The following is a 15102-nucleotide window of genomic DNA, read 5'->3' on the forward strand; positions in this document are numbered from 1 at the left end:
TGTTAGCTTCCATCCTCCAGTGTTAGACCCTGTCTCCTCCCCAGTGAGATCTTTTCAATTAATTTACTTTCAAAAGCAATACATATATGCATTATCCTTGTCAAAAAAAAGAAAGAAAGCATTTCAATAAGTTTAAAGCTTCCTTTGACCACTAGCCCAACTCCAGTGCCTTCCCAGATGGAACTGCTGCTTCCAGTGGGATGGGTGAGCTTCCAGAACTTTCTTTCTCCATTTATGTATATGCATACATCCACATAAAATATCTTGTTTCACTTTTAGTGGGTTTTTATAAGTACACACGCTATGGTACTGGATGGGTCATTCTCCAGCCTGCTTTTTTTCACACTATGGGCTGCCTGGGAAGAATTTCCATGTGCTAACATAAAAATCTGCCTCATTCTTCTGAACTGCTGAGAAGGATTGCCCTGAATGGATATACCACATTTCACTTAGCTGTGATCCCAGCGAGGGAACTCACGATGTTTTCCAGTTTCTCGCTGGGTCTCTGGACACCCTCACACAAGGCTCTTTGCAGGTGTTTCTCTGGGTCAGAACGTGTAAATTTCTTGAGGCCAGGATTGCACTGGGGCCCCTGGGAACCCTTCCTCTGTGTTCACCAGCAGTCCCCCTCGGACACCCCAGGATGGTCGCACTTTGACCCAGGAGAGGCCGGAAGACCCCTGGGCTGTGAAAAGCTGGCGTCCTGTGCCGTAGAGGCCGGCCCCCCATGCGGCACAATTGAGGGGCATAGGCTCCTTTTCCCCGGGAGCTCGGTCCCCTCCTCATGTCCTCGGCATTGTCCTGCTCCCGTCGTCCCGGTGCTGGGGTAGCCCGAGCCGAGCCGGGTCAGCTGGGGAGTATGAGGTAGCGTCTAGCTGAGCGTCACGCTCTTTTATTAAGTCCGAAATGTGATCGCTACTGTTGTCACACTTTAGCGCCCCCAACAATCCCCTTGCAAATGAGAAAACCAGAGCTTCCGCGCATACCTTTCCCCTGACCTCAGGGAAGGCTCGGGAGCCTGCCCAGGGGCCGGGCCGCTGACCCGAGCAGCTTTCCAGCTTGAGCGAGGGGCTGGGCTGGGGGAGCTGCTTTTCCAATTTCAGGCAAAGTAATGGACTGGGGGCAAGTCTGCCAGTGATCTTGTTTTCTCTGTGCCTGGGTCTGTAAAGTCCGCGTTGGCCTTTAAACACAGTTTTCATTAGCACGCCAGGCTTGCTGGTTCCATCTCTCTAAGATGGCTACCGATCCGAGGTCTCAAAGTAGGGTGCCCCCGGGGGCCCCGTAACCAGGTGCTGTACAGTGAAGAGGACCCAGGAGAAGACTGTGAAGAACTGGAGATGGAGGTCGAGGCTAAGGATTGCCAGGACATGAGAATGCCCCCCCCTCTGCTGCCGGAGCGTGTAAATTCTCAAAGTAGCTGAAAACTGGAGAGACGGAGAAAGAGAACGAGAACAGGGAAAGAGAGGAGGGAGAGAGAGAGAGATCCCCTGAGTTTATGTATGAGCTACTGTTCCATAAATGTTTTTAAGCACAATGTGGGTTAAATAAGATATGTCTCCAGGCCTGCTTGCAACCCTTCCCTAATTGAACTTATCCACACAGAGAGAAGTCGTCAGCCTAGTTCCTTCATCCCTGTAGCGCAGCGCGTCCGATAGAATTTTCTGCGATGATGGAAATACACGCGCCATCCAGTATGGTAGCCACTGGCTACGTTTGTCTACTGAGCACTTGGAGTAGGCCTAGGGAACTGAATTTTTTATTCTATCTAATTTTAATTAATTTAAATGTAACTATCAATAACCACATGTGGCTAATCGCTACTGTATTAGACAGCGTGACTATCGAATCTCTAAATTTGGGGCACGCCATCGTGCTCGACTACCTGAGGAAAGGACGCTCCCTCTTGGGGACGGGGATCATTTATACCTGAGACCACCAAACATCGATGAGAATCCTGGGTACGTGGAAACAAAGGAAATGGAATAACGAGCAGAAGAGGTTTCAGTGTAAGCCAGATATCTACTGGCTCGAGAGTAGTCACTCAGTGCCCCCCCCCCCCCAGTTTTTTCCCCAGCATTCTCCAAAGAGTTTCTCAACTGGGGTCACCATTTAGCATCCACCATGTTCTTTACCATCTGCTCCAACGCCCATGTGCCCATGGTTGACCCCTAGGGAGCCACTTGGTGGGACTTCCCTGCTGCTGCGTCATCCAGGCCCATCAGAGCACACCGCTGCCCATGTCCAGGCACTGTCCCCGGCCCACGGACACGTGAGGTCCCCTGCAGCGGGAGAATGGCGGCTCCTGGACAGAGTCATGCTTTGTCACTGCCACAGAGCTGTGGGCCAGGGTATCCTAGGGACTCTGAAAGCAAACCTCGCCTTCCAGCCAACCCCTTTGCAATGCAAAGCCCACTCAGGGACCAGCAGCCGCACCACCCCTTCTCCCAGGGTCCAGCCTCGATCCCCACAAAGCAGCCCAGGTGGCCCCAAGCCGCTGTCCCCGCTCCCCGCCCCCACATGTCCGTAACAGCGAAGTTACCTCTATATACCTTTAAACAATTAATGAGGAAAGGGGGTTCCTGTCGTCCGTCAGCAAAGCTCCTGGTCTCAAAGATGAATTCAAGCCTCTTCCTTGTGTAAAAACAGATCCACTCAAAAGGTTGAAAACGCTGGTTTTTTTCAGTTTCTATCCTCCCATCAGGGGTCCAGAGATGTTAACAACCAATTTTTTCGCAGAGGTCAAGCTTGGAGTTCCATGTGCTTCTCCTCTTCCCAGCAGTCTTTTCGAGGAGATACCTGCCTCCCAAAGTTACCTTGCAACCAAAATGTGGGCATTTCTAAATCTTAACACAATAATAAAAACTAACATTGAGGTAGCACCTACTGTGTGCCAGGCACACTGGATGCTCTCAGTGCACCATCCCACTTCTCACATCAACCCTGTGAGGTGGGTCCTGTTATCATCGCCATTTACCAATGTGACTTCTGAACTTCAGAGTGATTACGTCACTCGCTTGAGGTCACACAGCTGGGAAATGGTTGGATCCGGGATCCAAACCCAGGAGGTCAGATTCCAGAGCCTGAGCTCTAACACAGCACACTCACAACCTTTGCCTTATCAACCTGTCATCCACACGCACTTTATGGTGAAGATAGAGTTGACAGGGTTGGCGTGTATTTCGTGTGGCTTCCGTTAGGAGTGTCACGTCGCTCTGGAGTCCTGGTTGCAAAGTGACAGAATCCACCTCCACAGCTTAAACTGGAAAGTCCGTGCCTTAGTTTCCTGCTGCTGCTATAACAGATTACCACACACCTAGTGGCTTAAAACAACACAAAGGTGTTCTCTGCGGCTCTGGAGAAGAAGTCCAGAATGAGTTTCAGTGGGTGCTTCCTCCCGGTGGGTCTGAGGGCAGAATCTGTCTCTTTGCCTTTTTTGGCTCCTTGTCACCACCTGTACTTCTTGGCTTGTGGCCTCTTCCTCCATCTTCAAGGTGCGTTGCCCCAAGCCCCGTCTCCTGTCCATCACAAATGTCCCTCAGCCTCTTACTTGTGAGGACCCTCCGGACTACGTTCAGGGCCACCTGGATGATCCAGGATAATGCCCCATCTCAGGATCTTTAACTTAATCACAGCTTCAGAGTCCCTTTAGCCGTGTAAGGGTCGGGAGAGTAGGACGTGGGCACCTTTGGGGGCCGTTAGTCAGCCAGCCACAGTCGAGGTGGCCTAGTTTCACTTGTGGCCGAATCTGGGGGATCAGCTAGTGTGCCCAGGGCCCGCTGGGTCTCTCCAGCTCTCGGACCTGCTGTCCTCCGGCAGGTCCAGGCTGTATCCCACCATCCAGCAGCCCCAGGGCGAGAAGAGCGCCTCCTTCCCAGAGGTCCCAGCCAGAGTCCCAGGGCTGGTTCTCCCGGGTCCAGCTTAGACCACATGCTCATCTCTGAAGCAATCACTGTGGCCGGAGGGATCCTGGGTCTCTCTGATTGGTTGAGCCTGGGTCATGTGCCTGCCTCCATCATCCCCTCCCCTCGGCTTAACTCCCCTGTGTTAAGGTGTTTCCCCAAAGAGAACCGAGAGATGGATGGGTGGTAGAAAATGGCGTGGCATTGGAGTTCGTTGAGTGGCAACATTGGGATGCCTGGCACCTCGTGAGTGCCCAATAAACGATGATCACAGATCATGGGCACAGAGGGGGACTTGGGGAGGGGGTACCTCCAGAAGCTGATGCTTGAAGAATACAAGGTGCACAAGCAGATGAAGGCGGAAGAGCATTCGGAGCCGAGGAAACACCTCGAACGGGGCGAAGGCTTCCACCGATGGCCTGGGTGACCAGATGTACCTGGGGCGGAGGGAGAGGGTCCCCTTTTGTGCCTGTCCTTTCAATGAAATATTAGTAGCAGCCCCCTTTACCTGCAAAACTATCTCAGTTTGCATGATAAATGATATGGTCACCCCCCACCTTCTCACCAACCCGCTCCTTTATAAGGAAACCAAAGGCAAAAGAGGGGTTGAGACTTAACCCAAGGTCACCTAACCTGTGGTGACAAAGCTCAGACTAGAATTCAGGACTTCTGACTCCCAGTGCAGTGCTCAGTCCCCCCCCAGCTTATGAAACCAACTCTTGAGGGCTGCGTCAGATTAGCCAGTCATGTTTCTCCCTCTTTTTCTTTTCTTGCCAAATTCTCCGTAGGACTGTGACCAGATCCATGTGGACGACGTCTCGTCCGATGACAATGGGCAAGATTTAAGGTAGGAATTTGGGGAGTCAAAAATGCCCCTTCTGACTGGTTATCAGGAGGGGCCGGCTGCTTATCAGGACAAGATGTGCCTGTCTCCAGCCAGAGCTGGGACGAGTTTCTCTGAACTCGAAGACCGCAGCCCCGCCCCTCACCCTGCAGCCTCTTCCAAGCCGCCCCAAACCACGGAGGCCGAGACGTCCACAGATTCTCGGTGACTCTGCTGAGGTTTCTCTCTCTGTGGTTTTCTCCTGCTCCCTAAAGTGATACGTGCATGTTATAAAAACTTCAAACACCACTTCTCAGCTTGCCTCCCAGAATCACATGATCGAGAGTTCGGTAAACCTTCTTCAGAGGTTTGATTGCATTTGTTAGCAGACGTATATTATTCAACATAAAAGTTGATACCAAAAAAAATTTCTTTTTTTGTTAATTATTTTTATTCCTAATTTTATTTTTTTCTTATTTTTTAAAGATTGGCACCTGAGCTAACATCTGTTGCCAATCTTCTTCATCTTTTTTTTTTTTATTCTTCTCCCCAAACCCCCGCAGTACATAGTTGCATATTCTAGTTGTGGGTCCTTCTAGTTGTGGCATGTGGGATGCTGCCTCAGCGTGGCCTGATGAGTGGTGCCATGTCCGTGCCCAGGATCCAAACCGGCGAAACCCTGGGCCACCGAAGCAGAGTGCGCGAACTTAATCCCTCGGTCACGGGGCCAGCCCCAAAAAGATATTTCTTGAATGAACAAGTGGTATGTCTGGTTTTTAGAGGGAAATACTCCTGGGACATGGGTTCCAGAAGTAAGGTACCCAACCGCTCAAAAGGAGACTGCTTTCAAAGGAATGTGGCTGGAATGTTCCAAGCCTGCCCCTGGGGAAACTTTATAAAAATGGAACCATGATGAATCTGTGCTTGTCCAGAATTATCACAATTCAACACCTCCAGGCCCATCAGAAATATCAGCACAAATGGTGTTTTGCTTCCACGGGACCGGTCGTTGTGACTCCACTTTGTTTCCTAAGTGTGTCTTCCAGCTGACTGCAGAAAAAGAAATCTCAGTTTCTGCCACTGAGCCCTGCGCGTCTGTTCACAGGCCAGCACAATGAGAAGCGATGGGCAGGCAGGTGCCTGCTTCATTTTCATTAGCCGTTCCGGAAATCCCTCTGCAGTCAGGACCGGCCAGGAGCAAGCCTTCGGTGCCAGCCAGGACCCCTCAATTTATGGAGTAAATAAAACCCAGATCAAGGGTAATTGTGTCCTTTCCATGAAGTCATCGCTGGGAACCACTCTCCCTTTCAAAGCAGCGAACACCCAGGGTTCCGTTTTTATGAAATTCCCCTGTAGCCGGCTGGCTTGGAATTCAGAGCAATGTTCCTCTGAATCCTCTCTCATGCTGAGCTGTTTGCCACCTCACTTCAAGAATCCACAATGCAACAGGGGTGTTTTTTTCTCCTAGAAACCAAATTCCCCATTTATTCATTCAAGAAACATCTATTGAGTCCCTGCTGTGTCTTAGGCACCAAGCATCCAACGCCCCTTCTTTTGTTTTTCTTTTTCTGTTAACAGTAAAAGCCAGCCTTGGTAACGCCCTCATTTTGCACCAGGCCCTGTTCCAGATGCTTTGTGCGGATTAACTCATTGCATCTTCACAGGAACCCTAGGAAATAGATGCTCTTATCATCATCCCCACTTTACAGTTGGGGAATGGGAGACACAGAGAGGTTAAGTAACCTGCCCAATCTCACACAGCTGGCGAGTGGAGGAAGCAGGATTCATGGACGCCCTTCCCTGCCCTCCACCTTTTGGCAGAACATCCAGGCATCACCCTAGGGTATCCTCTGAGCTTCGAGTTACTGTTTTTTTTTTAAGAATAAATTATCTAGCCTTTCTGCACTACCCAGAGAGGGGTCCTCGAGGCATCGTCCTGGGTTCCCCATGTAACTTGCAAGGAGACTTTCATGACGTCCGGAGCCCATGATGTCCTGCAGATGGAGGAGGAGGATGTCCTTGCATTCCTTGCAGCGGGAACCCAGTTAGGTGGCACCAACCTTGCCTTCCAGATGGAACAGAACATCTGTAAAAGGAAAAGTGTTGGCATCCACATCATAAATCTGCAGGAACCTGGGAGAAGCTTCTGCTGGCAGCTCGTGCCATTGTTGCCATTGAAAACCCAGCAGATGTCAGCATCCCATGCTCCAGGAATGCGGGCCAGCGGGCTGTGCTGAAGTTTGCTGCTGCTGCTGGCACCGGCTCTGTTGCTGGACGCTTCACTCCTGGAACCTTCGCTAACTGGATCCGTGCAGCCTTCCGGGAGCCGTGACTTCTTGTGCTTCCTGATCCCCGGGCTGACCCCAGCCTCTCGCAGAGGCTCTTGTGCTAACCCACCTACATTGCTCTGTGTAACACACTCCCCTCTGTGCCATGTGGATGTTGTCCCCATGCAACAGGGGAGCTCACTCAGCGGGTCTGATGTGGCAGCTGCTGGCCTTGGACGTCCTGCCCGTGCGTGGCATCATCCCTGTGCGTGAACACCCACAGGAGGTCACCCCCAATCTCTACTTCTGCAGACATCCTGAAGAGATGGGAAAGGAAGAGCAGGCCACTGCCGAAGAGGAATTTCAGAGTGGGTGGCCTGCTCTGGCTCCTGAATTCACCGCTCCTCCACCCGAGGTCACAGACGAGTCTGAAGGCACGCAGGTGCCCTCTGCGCCTGTCCGGCAGCTCCCGCGAGGACCACAGCGCCCAGCCCGCCGCTGAGCACTGGCCTGCCGCTCCCACTGCTCAGGCCACGGATGGGTGGGAACCGCCACTGAGGGGTCCTAAGCTGTTCTTCCATACTTAAACAGAAAACGACAACACAGTTGATGGGAAATAAACAGTTCCTAAAAAAAAAGAACAAATTATCTAGCAAGATGGGAACCTGTGCAGTAGAGAGGAAAGACCCCATGGTGGTTAAAAGTGTGGGTTCTAGAAACAAGGGGTTGAGATGGGATAAAGTCATACAGCCCCTTTCTTATGGGCTTACGAATGTGCTGGAAAAGTGCCCAGCACACTGAGTCCTTGGCAGGTGGCTGCCTTGCCCCTGTGACTCGATGTTGTCCTCCCTTTGACTACCTGGGTATATTTCACTCATTAGCCCCTGGTCACCACCACCCACGGCCGGGGGGCGGGGCTGAGAAGGAAGAAGCAGCAACATGTCTGTGTCATAAACCCACTCACATCTTTCGTGGGAAAGAAGTTTTTGTGCAAACAAGTTATTAGAACAGTCATATCGTATTCTTCGTGGATCTTCTTAAATTTGAGTAATTTGGTCAACAGCAGAGAAGAAACTGTAATCGCCCATATTCCCACCATCTCGAACTAATGGCTTTGTGACCTTGTGAACGTGACTCGCTTCCAATTTTATACACATTCACACTCACACAAGTGTCTGTGAGAAATGACACAGGTGTGTGTGTGCGTGTTGGGGAATGTTTGTGTGTGTGTGTTTACACTGGCAAGAATTTAAAGATGTCTGAAGAACGATTTCTGTAACTGTGCACACAGCCTGCTCTGGAGGGAGCACCGGAGTCTGCGTTTGGGATCAAGTCACTCAGTCCTGGCCCCCGGGGTGAAATTTGCTGTTGACTTTGAGACATCGCCCAAGGCGTTTCTGTGGCTCCCACAGGGTTCCTGTTGTCGCCACACAGCCTCTTCCTGCGGAGAGTTTTATATCGGGGCAGCGAGGCCTGGCCTCTGCTCAGAGCGAGGCTGACCCCATCACAGGATACTGGGTGACCGCAGCCAGTCACATCATGCTGTGTTCTGGCATCAACACGCCCACAGGGAGGATGACCCAGCGCTTCACACTTTTCAAAACCCCTTTTATCTTAAACTGGAGGTCCTTACGATATAATTTCCAAGTGCTGTTTCATTCCTATTGCATTGCATCTTTTTAAAAAATAAAATGTCTTTTTCCATTCCTAAACTTGTCCTAGAAAATCCAGAAACAGCAGTATAGTTAAAGACAAACAAGTTGGCCAAACCCACACCCTGAGGGGGCCTTGGAACCACAATGACCTGCTTCCTTCGGGTCTTCTTCTCTCTGAGGAGACTTTCCTTTCTGAAGCTTTTGGTCAGGCTGGACACGCATCCTTTGTTACACCCTGGTTTTCCTCGCGACGTTACGGCATAAGCGTTACTCCCGGGATTTCGCAGACCTACCCAGAGCTGGTCGAGGGAAAGAACGCGGCGTTCTCTGAGGCTCTGGGTTTTCATGCTCACACCGCGGTTGCCGTTGGTGGCGAATCGCCCACGCTTTCCCCTTCTGGTCCCCGGCTGTCATTTTGTCGCTGACTTTGTGGGACATTCTGACCTGTCCTACACCCGGCCGCGTGTAGAACTTCGTAGCCCAGCACGCTTCAGTCGGGGTGCAGGGTTATGTCGCACAGCACTGACAATTGACTCTGCCTAACTTAACAAACAAGAAAATCAAGATCAAGAATTTCCGTGGAAAGATACAGAGATGCCCACAGAATGGGAAGAGAGGGGTCAGCAGCCAGGCCTTAGAAGGGACATGAATCAGGGCAGGTTTGGGGATCAAAGTAGCGAGAACTAACTGACGTTTTCTTCTGGAATCTTCTGTCAGGAAGAACCAGTTCCAACCACTTTTTGCAATTCCCTTCCAGCTTCAAATTCTAAAGGGAGAGAGAGAGACTCTTAGCTTGGCCACTGCACGCAGGGGGCAGGGATCGGTCCCTCCCAAAACACAGAGATGCTGTTTGATGCCAAAAGAGAGAAAAGCGGATGCTGATGAGGCAAGAGCAAAAGATGCCACCGTGCTTTGGGAAGCGTGTAAAGCTCTGGTCCTCCCCGAACGCACATGCTCACAGCACCTCGCCCATACCGGGGGTTCCCGGACGCCCCACGCCCCACCCCTGGCTCCCGCAGGGCCCGTGGTCTCTTGGTAGAGCCCCCACCTCCCGACATTAACACTGTCTCTCCTCCCTCCCCTGCCCCGTCCCCTTGCCCAGCACGTACAACTTCTCCGCGGACGGCTTCCACAGCTCGGCCCCGGGAGCCAACCTGTGCCTGGGCTCCGGCGTCCACGGCGGCGTGGACTGGATGAGGAAGCTGGCCTTCCGCTACCGGCGGGTGAAGGAAATGTACAACACTTACAGGAACAACGGCGGCGGGGGGGGGGGGGGGGGGCAGGGGGCTCGGGGTCCGCCTGGCAGCCTGGGCGTCAGGATCCATGGGGCGCCCTGGCTGACCCCCGCGTGCAGCCGAGGTGAGAGCCGCCGCTTCAGGAGCAGGAAAGCCTGGGTTCCTGCACTAAATGGGAGTCTGGAGGGGGCAGGTGGTGAGGCTGGCCCTAGACCTGTTTCTGGAATTCTCTAGGCCAGCAGTTCTCAGCAGGAGGGGACACTGCTTCTCCCCGAGGGGGAGGGGGGGGGGGGGGGGGCGGCGTTCGATTGTGACAATGTCTGGACCCAGCTACTGGCCCATAAAGGGACAAGGTTTGAGTGGGCGGCTCACAGTATCTGCCATGTGCCGCTCGGCCCCAGAAGCTTCCAGGGCTCCCCCCACCACCCCCGGGAACAGTCGAGTCCCAGGAAGAATTCAGCGTCTCCGCCAGAATAGAACCCACTTCCCGTCCCAGTGCTGCCACTTCCCGGCCGTCTCTCAGAGCCTCAGTGTAAGTCTGTGAGATGAGGATGGAACAGGTCTGCTGCCCCGGGACCGAGAGGTCGCAGCTAACACGCAGGAAGGGCGACCCCGGGCCTGGGCTGCAGCCGGCACCCGTGAGCGGTGCGGTCATCACTAGTTCCCCCCAGTGTTGCGTGGCCGTCTCGCGGGTTCTCCTGTGTCTTCGGCTTTCCCGGGATAGACCGTGAGCTCTTCAGGAGGGATTTTCTGTCTTGTCCTTGGCTATGGTCCTAACGCGGTCCTGGCGAGGCCAGTGTTTACTGAGCGCTTCCTCTGTGCCGTGCTCTCTTATGAGGGCTTTGCATCTAATAGCTTATTTGCCCTTCAGAACATCCCTATAAGGTAAGTGCTTTTATCGTCCGTGTTGTATGAAGGTGGAAACGGAGATCAGAGAGGTTAAGTAGTCTGCCCAGTGTCACACAGCCCAGGCGGCAGAACCACGGTGGCGCCCTAGGCAGCGCTCAGCTCCCTCTGCCCACGCTCCATGGCCTCTCCCATCCGAGTCTGTGGACTGCAGGAGTGAAGCAGAGAGCTTTGGGGTCGGCTCTGCTTGTTCATCACCCCTCCGCAGAGAGAGGAGGGGAGCGAGTGTACTTGGGGTCCGGGAGACGGGGTGGAGTCAGCCGACAGGGGCCCTCTGCTCCCTGTCCAGGTGAAGCCCCGGGAAATGCCCAGGGCTTCTGTCGGGCTGGGTTGCTTTCCCGTAAACTGAGGGGAAATTCCCCGATGTGTGAGCAGGCAGGACCCGAAGCTGGCAGGATGCCGGCTGGCGGCCCCCTCCCGTTCCTCCTTCTGCACGCTTCCACCCCCTCCACTCCCCCAGCTGTTTGTGCCTGACAGAACTAGCCTGCGGAGGACCGCGCCTCCAGCCTGGGGGTCACCACAGCCCCCAGGATTCCAAGGGTTTTGGAAGCTTGCTTGGAAGAGAGCCGTGGGCAGGATACAGGATGAAGAGAAAAAAACACTTAAGTCGACACCTGGGAGGCAGTGGTTGGGCTCAGAGGCCTTTGGCTGATTTCACACCTCCCTCTGCCAAGTCCTGTGTAACCCCGAGTAAGTTTCTTGACCTCTCTGTGCCTCAGTTTCCTCAAATGTAAAATGGGGATAATGCTGGTGCCCGTCTCACAGGATGATGTGAATTAATTTGAGAAGGCGCTTGGAACAGTGTCTGCCGCACAGTAAGCGCTTCCTAAGTGTTGCCGTTGTGGTCTGGGGACAGTGGGACCCAGCCTGGAGGAGGACACTGAGGGCAGGGAGCGAGCTGACAGGAGCCTGAGGCACACTTCCTACAGGGGGAGAGGAGGGGCGGTTGACCCGCTGTCTACACGGGCAGCACGCGTGCGAAGGGCCCTCGTGAGTGTGTGTTGTGATTAAGGGCCCCAGCTAAGGGGCCGTGGGGAAGGTGCCGAGAGAAAGGAGAACCAGAGGCCACCTGCTCTGAGTCTGTGGAGGAGACGGGACATGCAGCGGCAGGGCGATCCACTCGTGAATGCGCGTGTCCATCACCAATGACCTACTGTGCAGATACAGCTGTGGACACGAGGAACAAGGTCCCCGCCCTCAAGGAGCTGGGATTCAGTACGTGGAGGAGACAGACATAAACCAGTGCACAGATAACTTTAAGTTCTGGATTCCGTCATTTCAGAGAGGATAAGGCCTACGAAGGAAATAGAAAAGAGGGATGCAGCAGAGAGAGCCCGGGGGCTGAGGGCTTCTCTGAAGAGCGGACCACAGAGGACGTCTCTCAGGAAGGGATCTTTGAACTTACTTCCACATGATGATAACCAGGGGCCTAGTGCTGAGGGGTGACCAAACCAATACCAGCAGAGGGAGTGAATCAGTTAGGGTTATATTCATCTGCATAAATAAACAACAAAAAGACAAAAAATAACAATGCCTGAAACCAAATAGAAATTTATGGCTTTCTCACATACATGATCTGCAGGAAATCCAGAGCTGGCAAAGCCCTTCACAGTGTTGAGAGCCCAGGCTCCTTCCATCTTGTTGCTCCACCATGTTCTGTCCATGGCTTCTACCTCATGGTCCAAAGAGGCTGCTCAAGCTCCAGCCATAATATTCCAACCAGCAGGAAGAAGGAAGGAAGCAAATAAGTATAGACCTCTTTAAGGACCGTTCCTAGAAGTTATACATGACACTTCCACTTCTCAATGGCCAAAACTTTAGTCACATGACCACACCTAGCCGTGATGAAGACTGAGGAAGTAACCTTTTAGCCTGGCAAACAGGCAATCAGCTAAAGATCAAGGTTCTTATTACCTAATTCTTCTCTAATAAGAAAATGTTTTAGATTTTTATTTTTATGAATTCCTAAAGAGAAAAATGGATAGTGTCATCTGATGTGAAACCTCGAGTTACCATAGCTGGACCCCCCTCCCCTTACCGCTGCCCGCCCAGGCCTTTCTACGATGGTAGCGACCACGTTTTTGTTTCCTTTGTCCATAGGCTTGATAGGGGCCCCCAAAAGAGAGACCTGGCTACAGCTGCGAGCTGAGCTGGAAGCCCTGACCGACCTCTGGCTGACCCACTCCTTGAAGGCACTCAACCTCATCAACTCCAGGTAAGCGGGAAGCCTCATTTTCTTTGGTGCCGCTGAACTTTCTCCCTTTCGAGGGTGGTGTCTCCTGCATTTCCACACTTGAGAGAATTGGGCACTCCAGATTCTCGCTTGCACACTTTCCAGAGATTTGACAGAGCTGAGGTGTGCAAGGCCGTGGACACCTTGCACCATAGCTGAGCAAACAGCTGCAGAGGTTTATCAGGGTCCGGCTGAGCGGGAGACCTTCGTGCGTAGGTCCACCATGTCGCATCCACTCTTGCCCACAGCACCTGCCAATCACAACATCACCCTCGGAAAACCATTTTATAGGACGCCACAGATCATCTGGTGGGTCCCTAGTGAGGTAAGGAGGGTCCAGCTTCGTTCTAGGCCTCCCAGCAAATTGCCTCTTGCTCTTAGATAGGATCATCCGGGCCAGAGAGCAAATGGCTTCTCTGCACCAGCATCAAAAAATCTTGTGACACAGCACATGCATGGTTACAAAGTGGCAGCCCCTGAGCTGAATCTTTGCTACTGATGTGTTTTAATTGGCAAGCATTTTGTCCCAAAGACTGAGAAAATTAATCCATAGCTCCAGGTTTCTAGGTTCTCCCAAAATATCAGAACTGGGGGCCGGCCTGGTGGCGCAGTGGTTAAGTTCGCACACTCTGCTTCAGCAGCCTGTGGTTTGCTGGTTCAGATCCCATGCACAGACCTATGCACCACTTATCAAGCCGTGCTGTGGCAGGCATCCCACATATAAAATAGAGGAAGATGGGCATGGATGTTAGCTTAGGGCCAATCTTCCTCAGCAAAAAAGAGGAGGATTGGTGGCAGATGTTAGTTCAGGGCTAATCTTCCTCAAAAAAAAAAAAAGAATCAGAACTGGCATGTGCTCTCTAGTTTCCCCCAGTCCCCACCTCTCCTTGTTGTCCTCCACTTATTCCATAGCACTCATTTCCGTTACCCAAGGCCCCTGCAGCTATTTAAGTGTATGGTCCTTACAATAAACAGTTGCTTTTTTGTTGTTGTTGAGTTCATAATAGCTTACATCATTGTGAGATTTCACTTGGACCTTATTTCTTGACTGTCACCACATAAGTGCTCCCCTCCACCGCCTGTGCCCACTCCCCACCCCCTCCCCCTGGTAACCACTGAACTGTTTTCTTTGTCCGTGTGTTTGTTTATCTTCCACATGTGAGTGAAATCATATGGTGTTTGTCTTTCTCAGTCTGGCTTATTTCATTTAGCATAATTCCCTCCAGGTCCTTCCATGTTGTTGCAAATGGGATGATTTTGTCTTTTTTATGGCTGAGTAGTATTCCATTATGTAGATGTTACCACATCATCTTTATCCAATCCTCAGTCAGTGGGCACTTGGATTGTTTCCATGCCTTGGCTGTTGTGAATAGTGCTGCAAAAACGTTTACTTTTTAAATAATAAAAGTATTACACCCATATTACATTTCAACGTGTCAGGCAGCTTCAGGCTTAAAAGAGAAAAACAGCTGGAGCATCCTTGGGCCCTACCCTCGCCTGAAGATGCCTCAGCCAGAGCTGCAAACCGCACCAGCACTCCTGCCGACTCCAGGCTCTTGCTGCAGGTACCTTGGAGTTCTGATCCCCACTCTCCTTTGTCCTCAGGCCCAACTGTGTCAACGTGCTGGTCACCACCACTCAACTAATTCCTGCCCTGGCCAAAGTCCTGCTGTATGGACTGGGCTCCGTGTTTCCTATTGAGAACATCTACAGTGCAACCAAGACAGGTAGGGGGGGCGCAGATCTCGGGGGTGCAGGGAGGGAGCGCGAGGTCAGCTCTCCGTCCCGGGGCTGGGAAGTTAAAGCGCTTGCCCACGGGCGTGACTCGGACCCCAAAACAACCCCCACAACCCACTGCTTCGACCTCTGCCCGTAGGACAGTTTTCCCGAGTGTGTGTGTGTTAGGATATCCGCAAAGCTGCTCTAACAAACACACCCCAAATACAAGCGTACAGCAGGGTCAAAGCTTATTTCTCCCTCCCATGTCCGCAGACCAGAGGTGAGTGAGCCAGGCTGATGGGGCGTCCCCGACCTCACACTCACCCAGGAACCCAGGTCCTTCCGGTTTATTTTCCCACCATCCT

General features: G+C 52.4%; 1 protein-coding gene across 1 annotated transcript in view; it reads left to right on the forward strand.

The window, feature by feature from the left end:
- EYA2 (EYA transcriptional coactivator and phosphatase 2) overlaps positions 1 to 15102 on the forward strand; it is a 251791-nt gene that overhangs the window by 223288 nt on the left and 13401 nt on the right. Inside the window, exons 11-14 of the mRNA XM_046678181.1 lie at positions 4688 to 4746; positions 9747 to 9907; positions 12886 to 13000; positions 14624 to 14745. Coding sequence (XP_046534137.1) covers positions 4688 to 4746; positions 9747 to 9907; positions 12886 to 13000; positions 14624 to 14745 — 457 coding nt within the window. The remainder of the gene's footprint in view (positions 1 to 4687; positions 4747 to 9746; positions 9908 to 12885; positions 13001 to 14623; positions 14746 to 15102) is intronic.

Source organism: Equus quagga, chromosome 12, assembly GCF_021613505.1.
Source record: "Equus quagga isolate Etosha38 chromosome 12, UCLA_HA_Equagga_1.0, whole genome shotgun sequence".
NCBI lineage: Eukaryota > Metazoa > Chordata > Mammalia > Perissodactyla > Equidae > Equus > Equus quagga.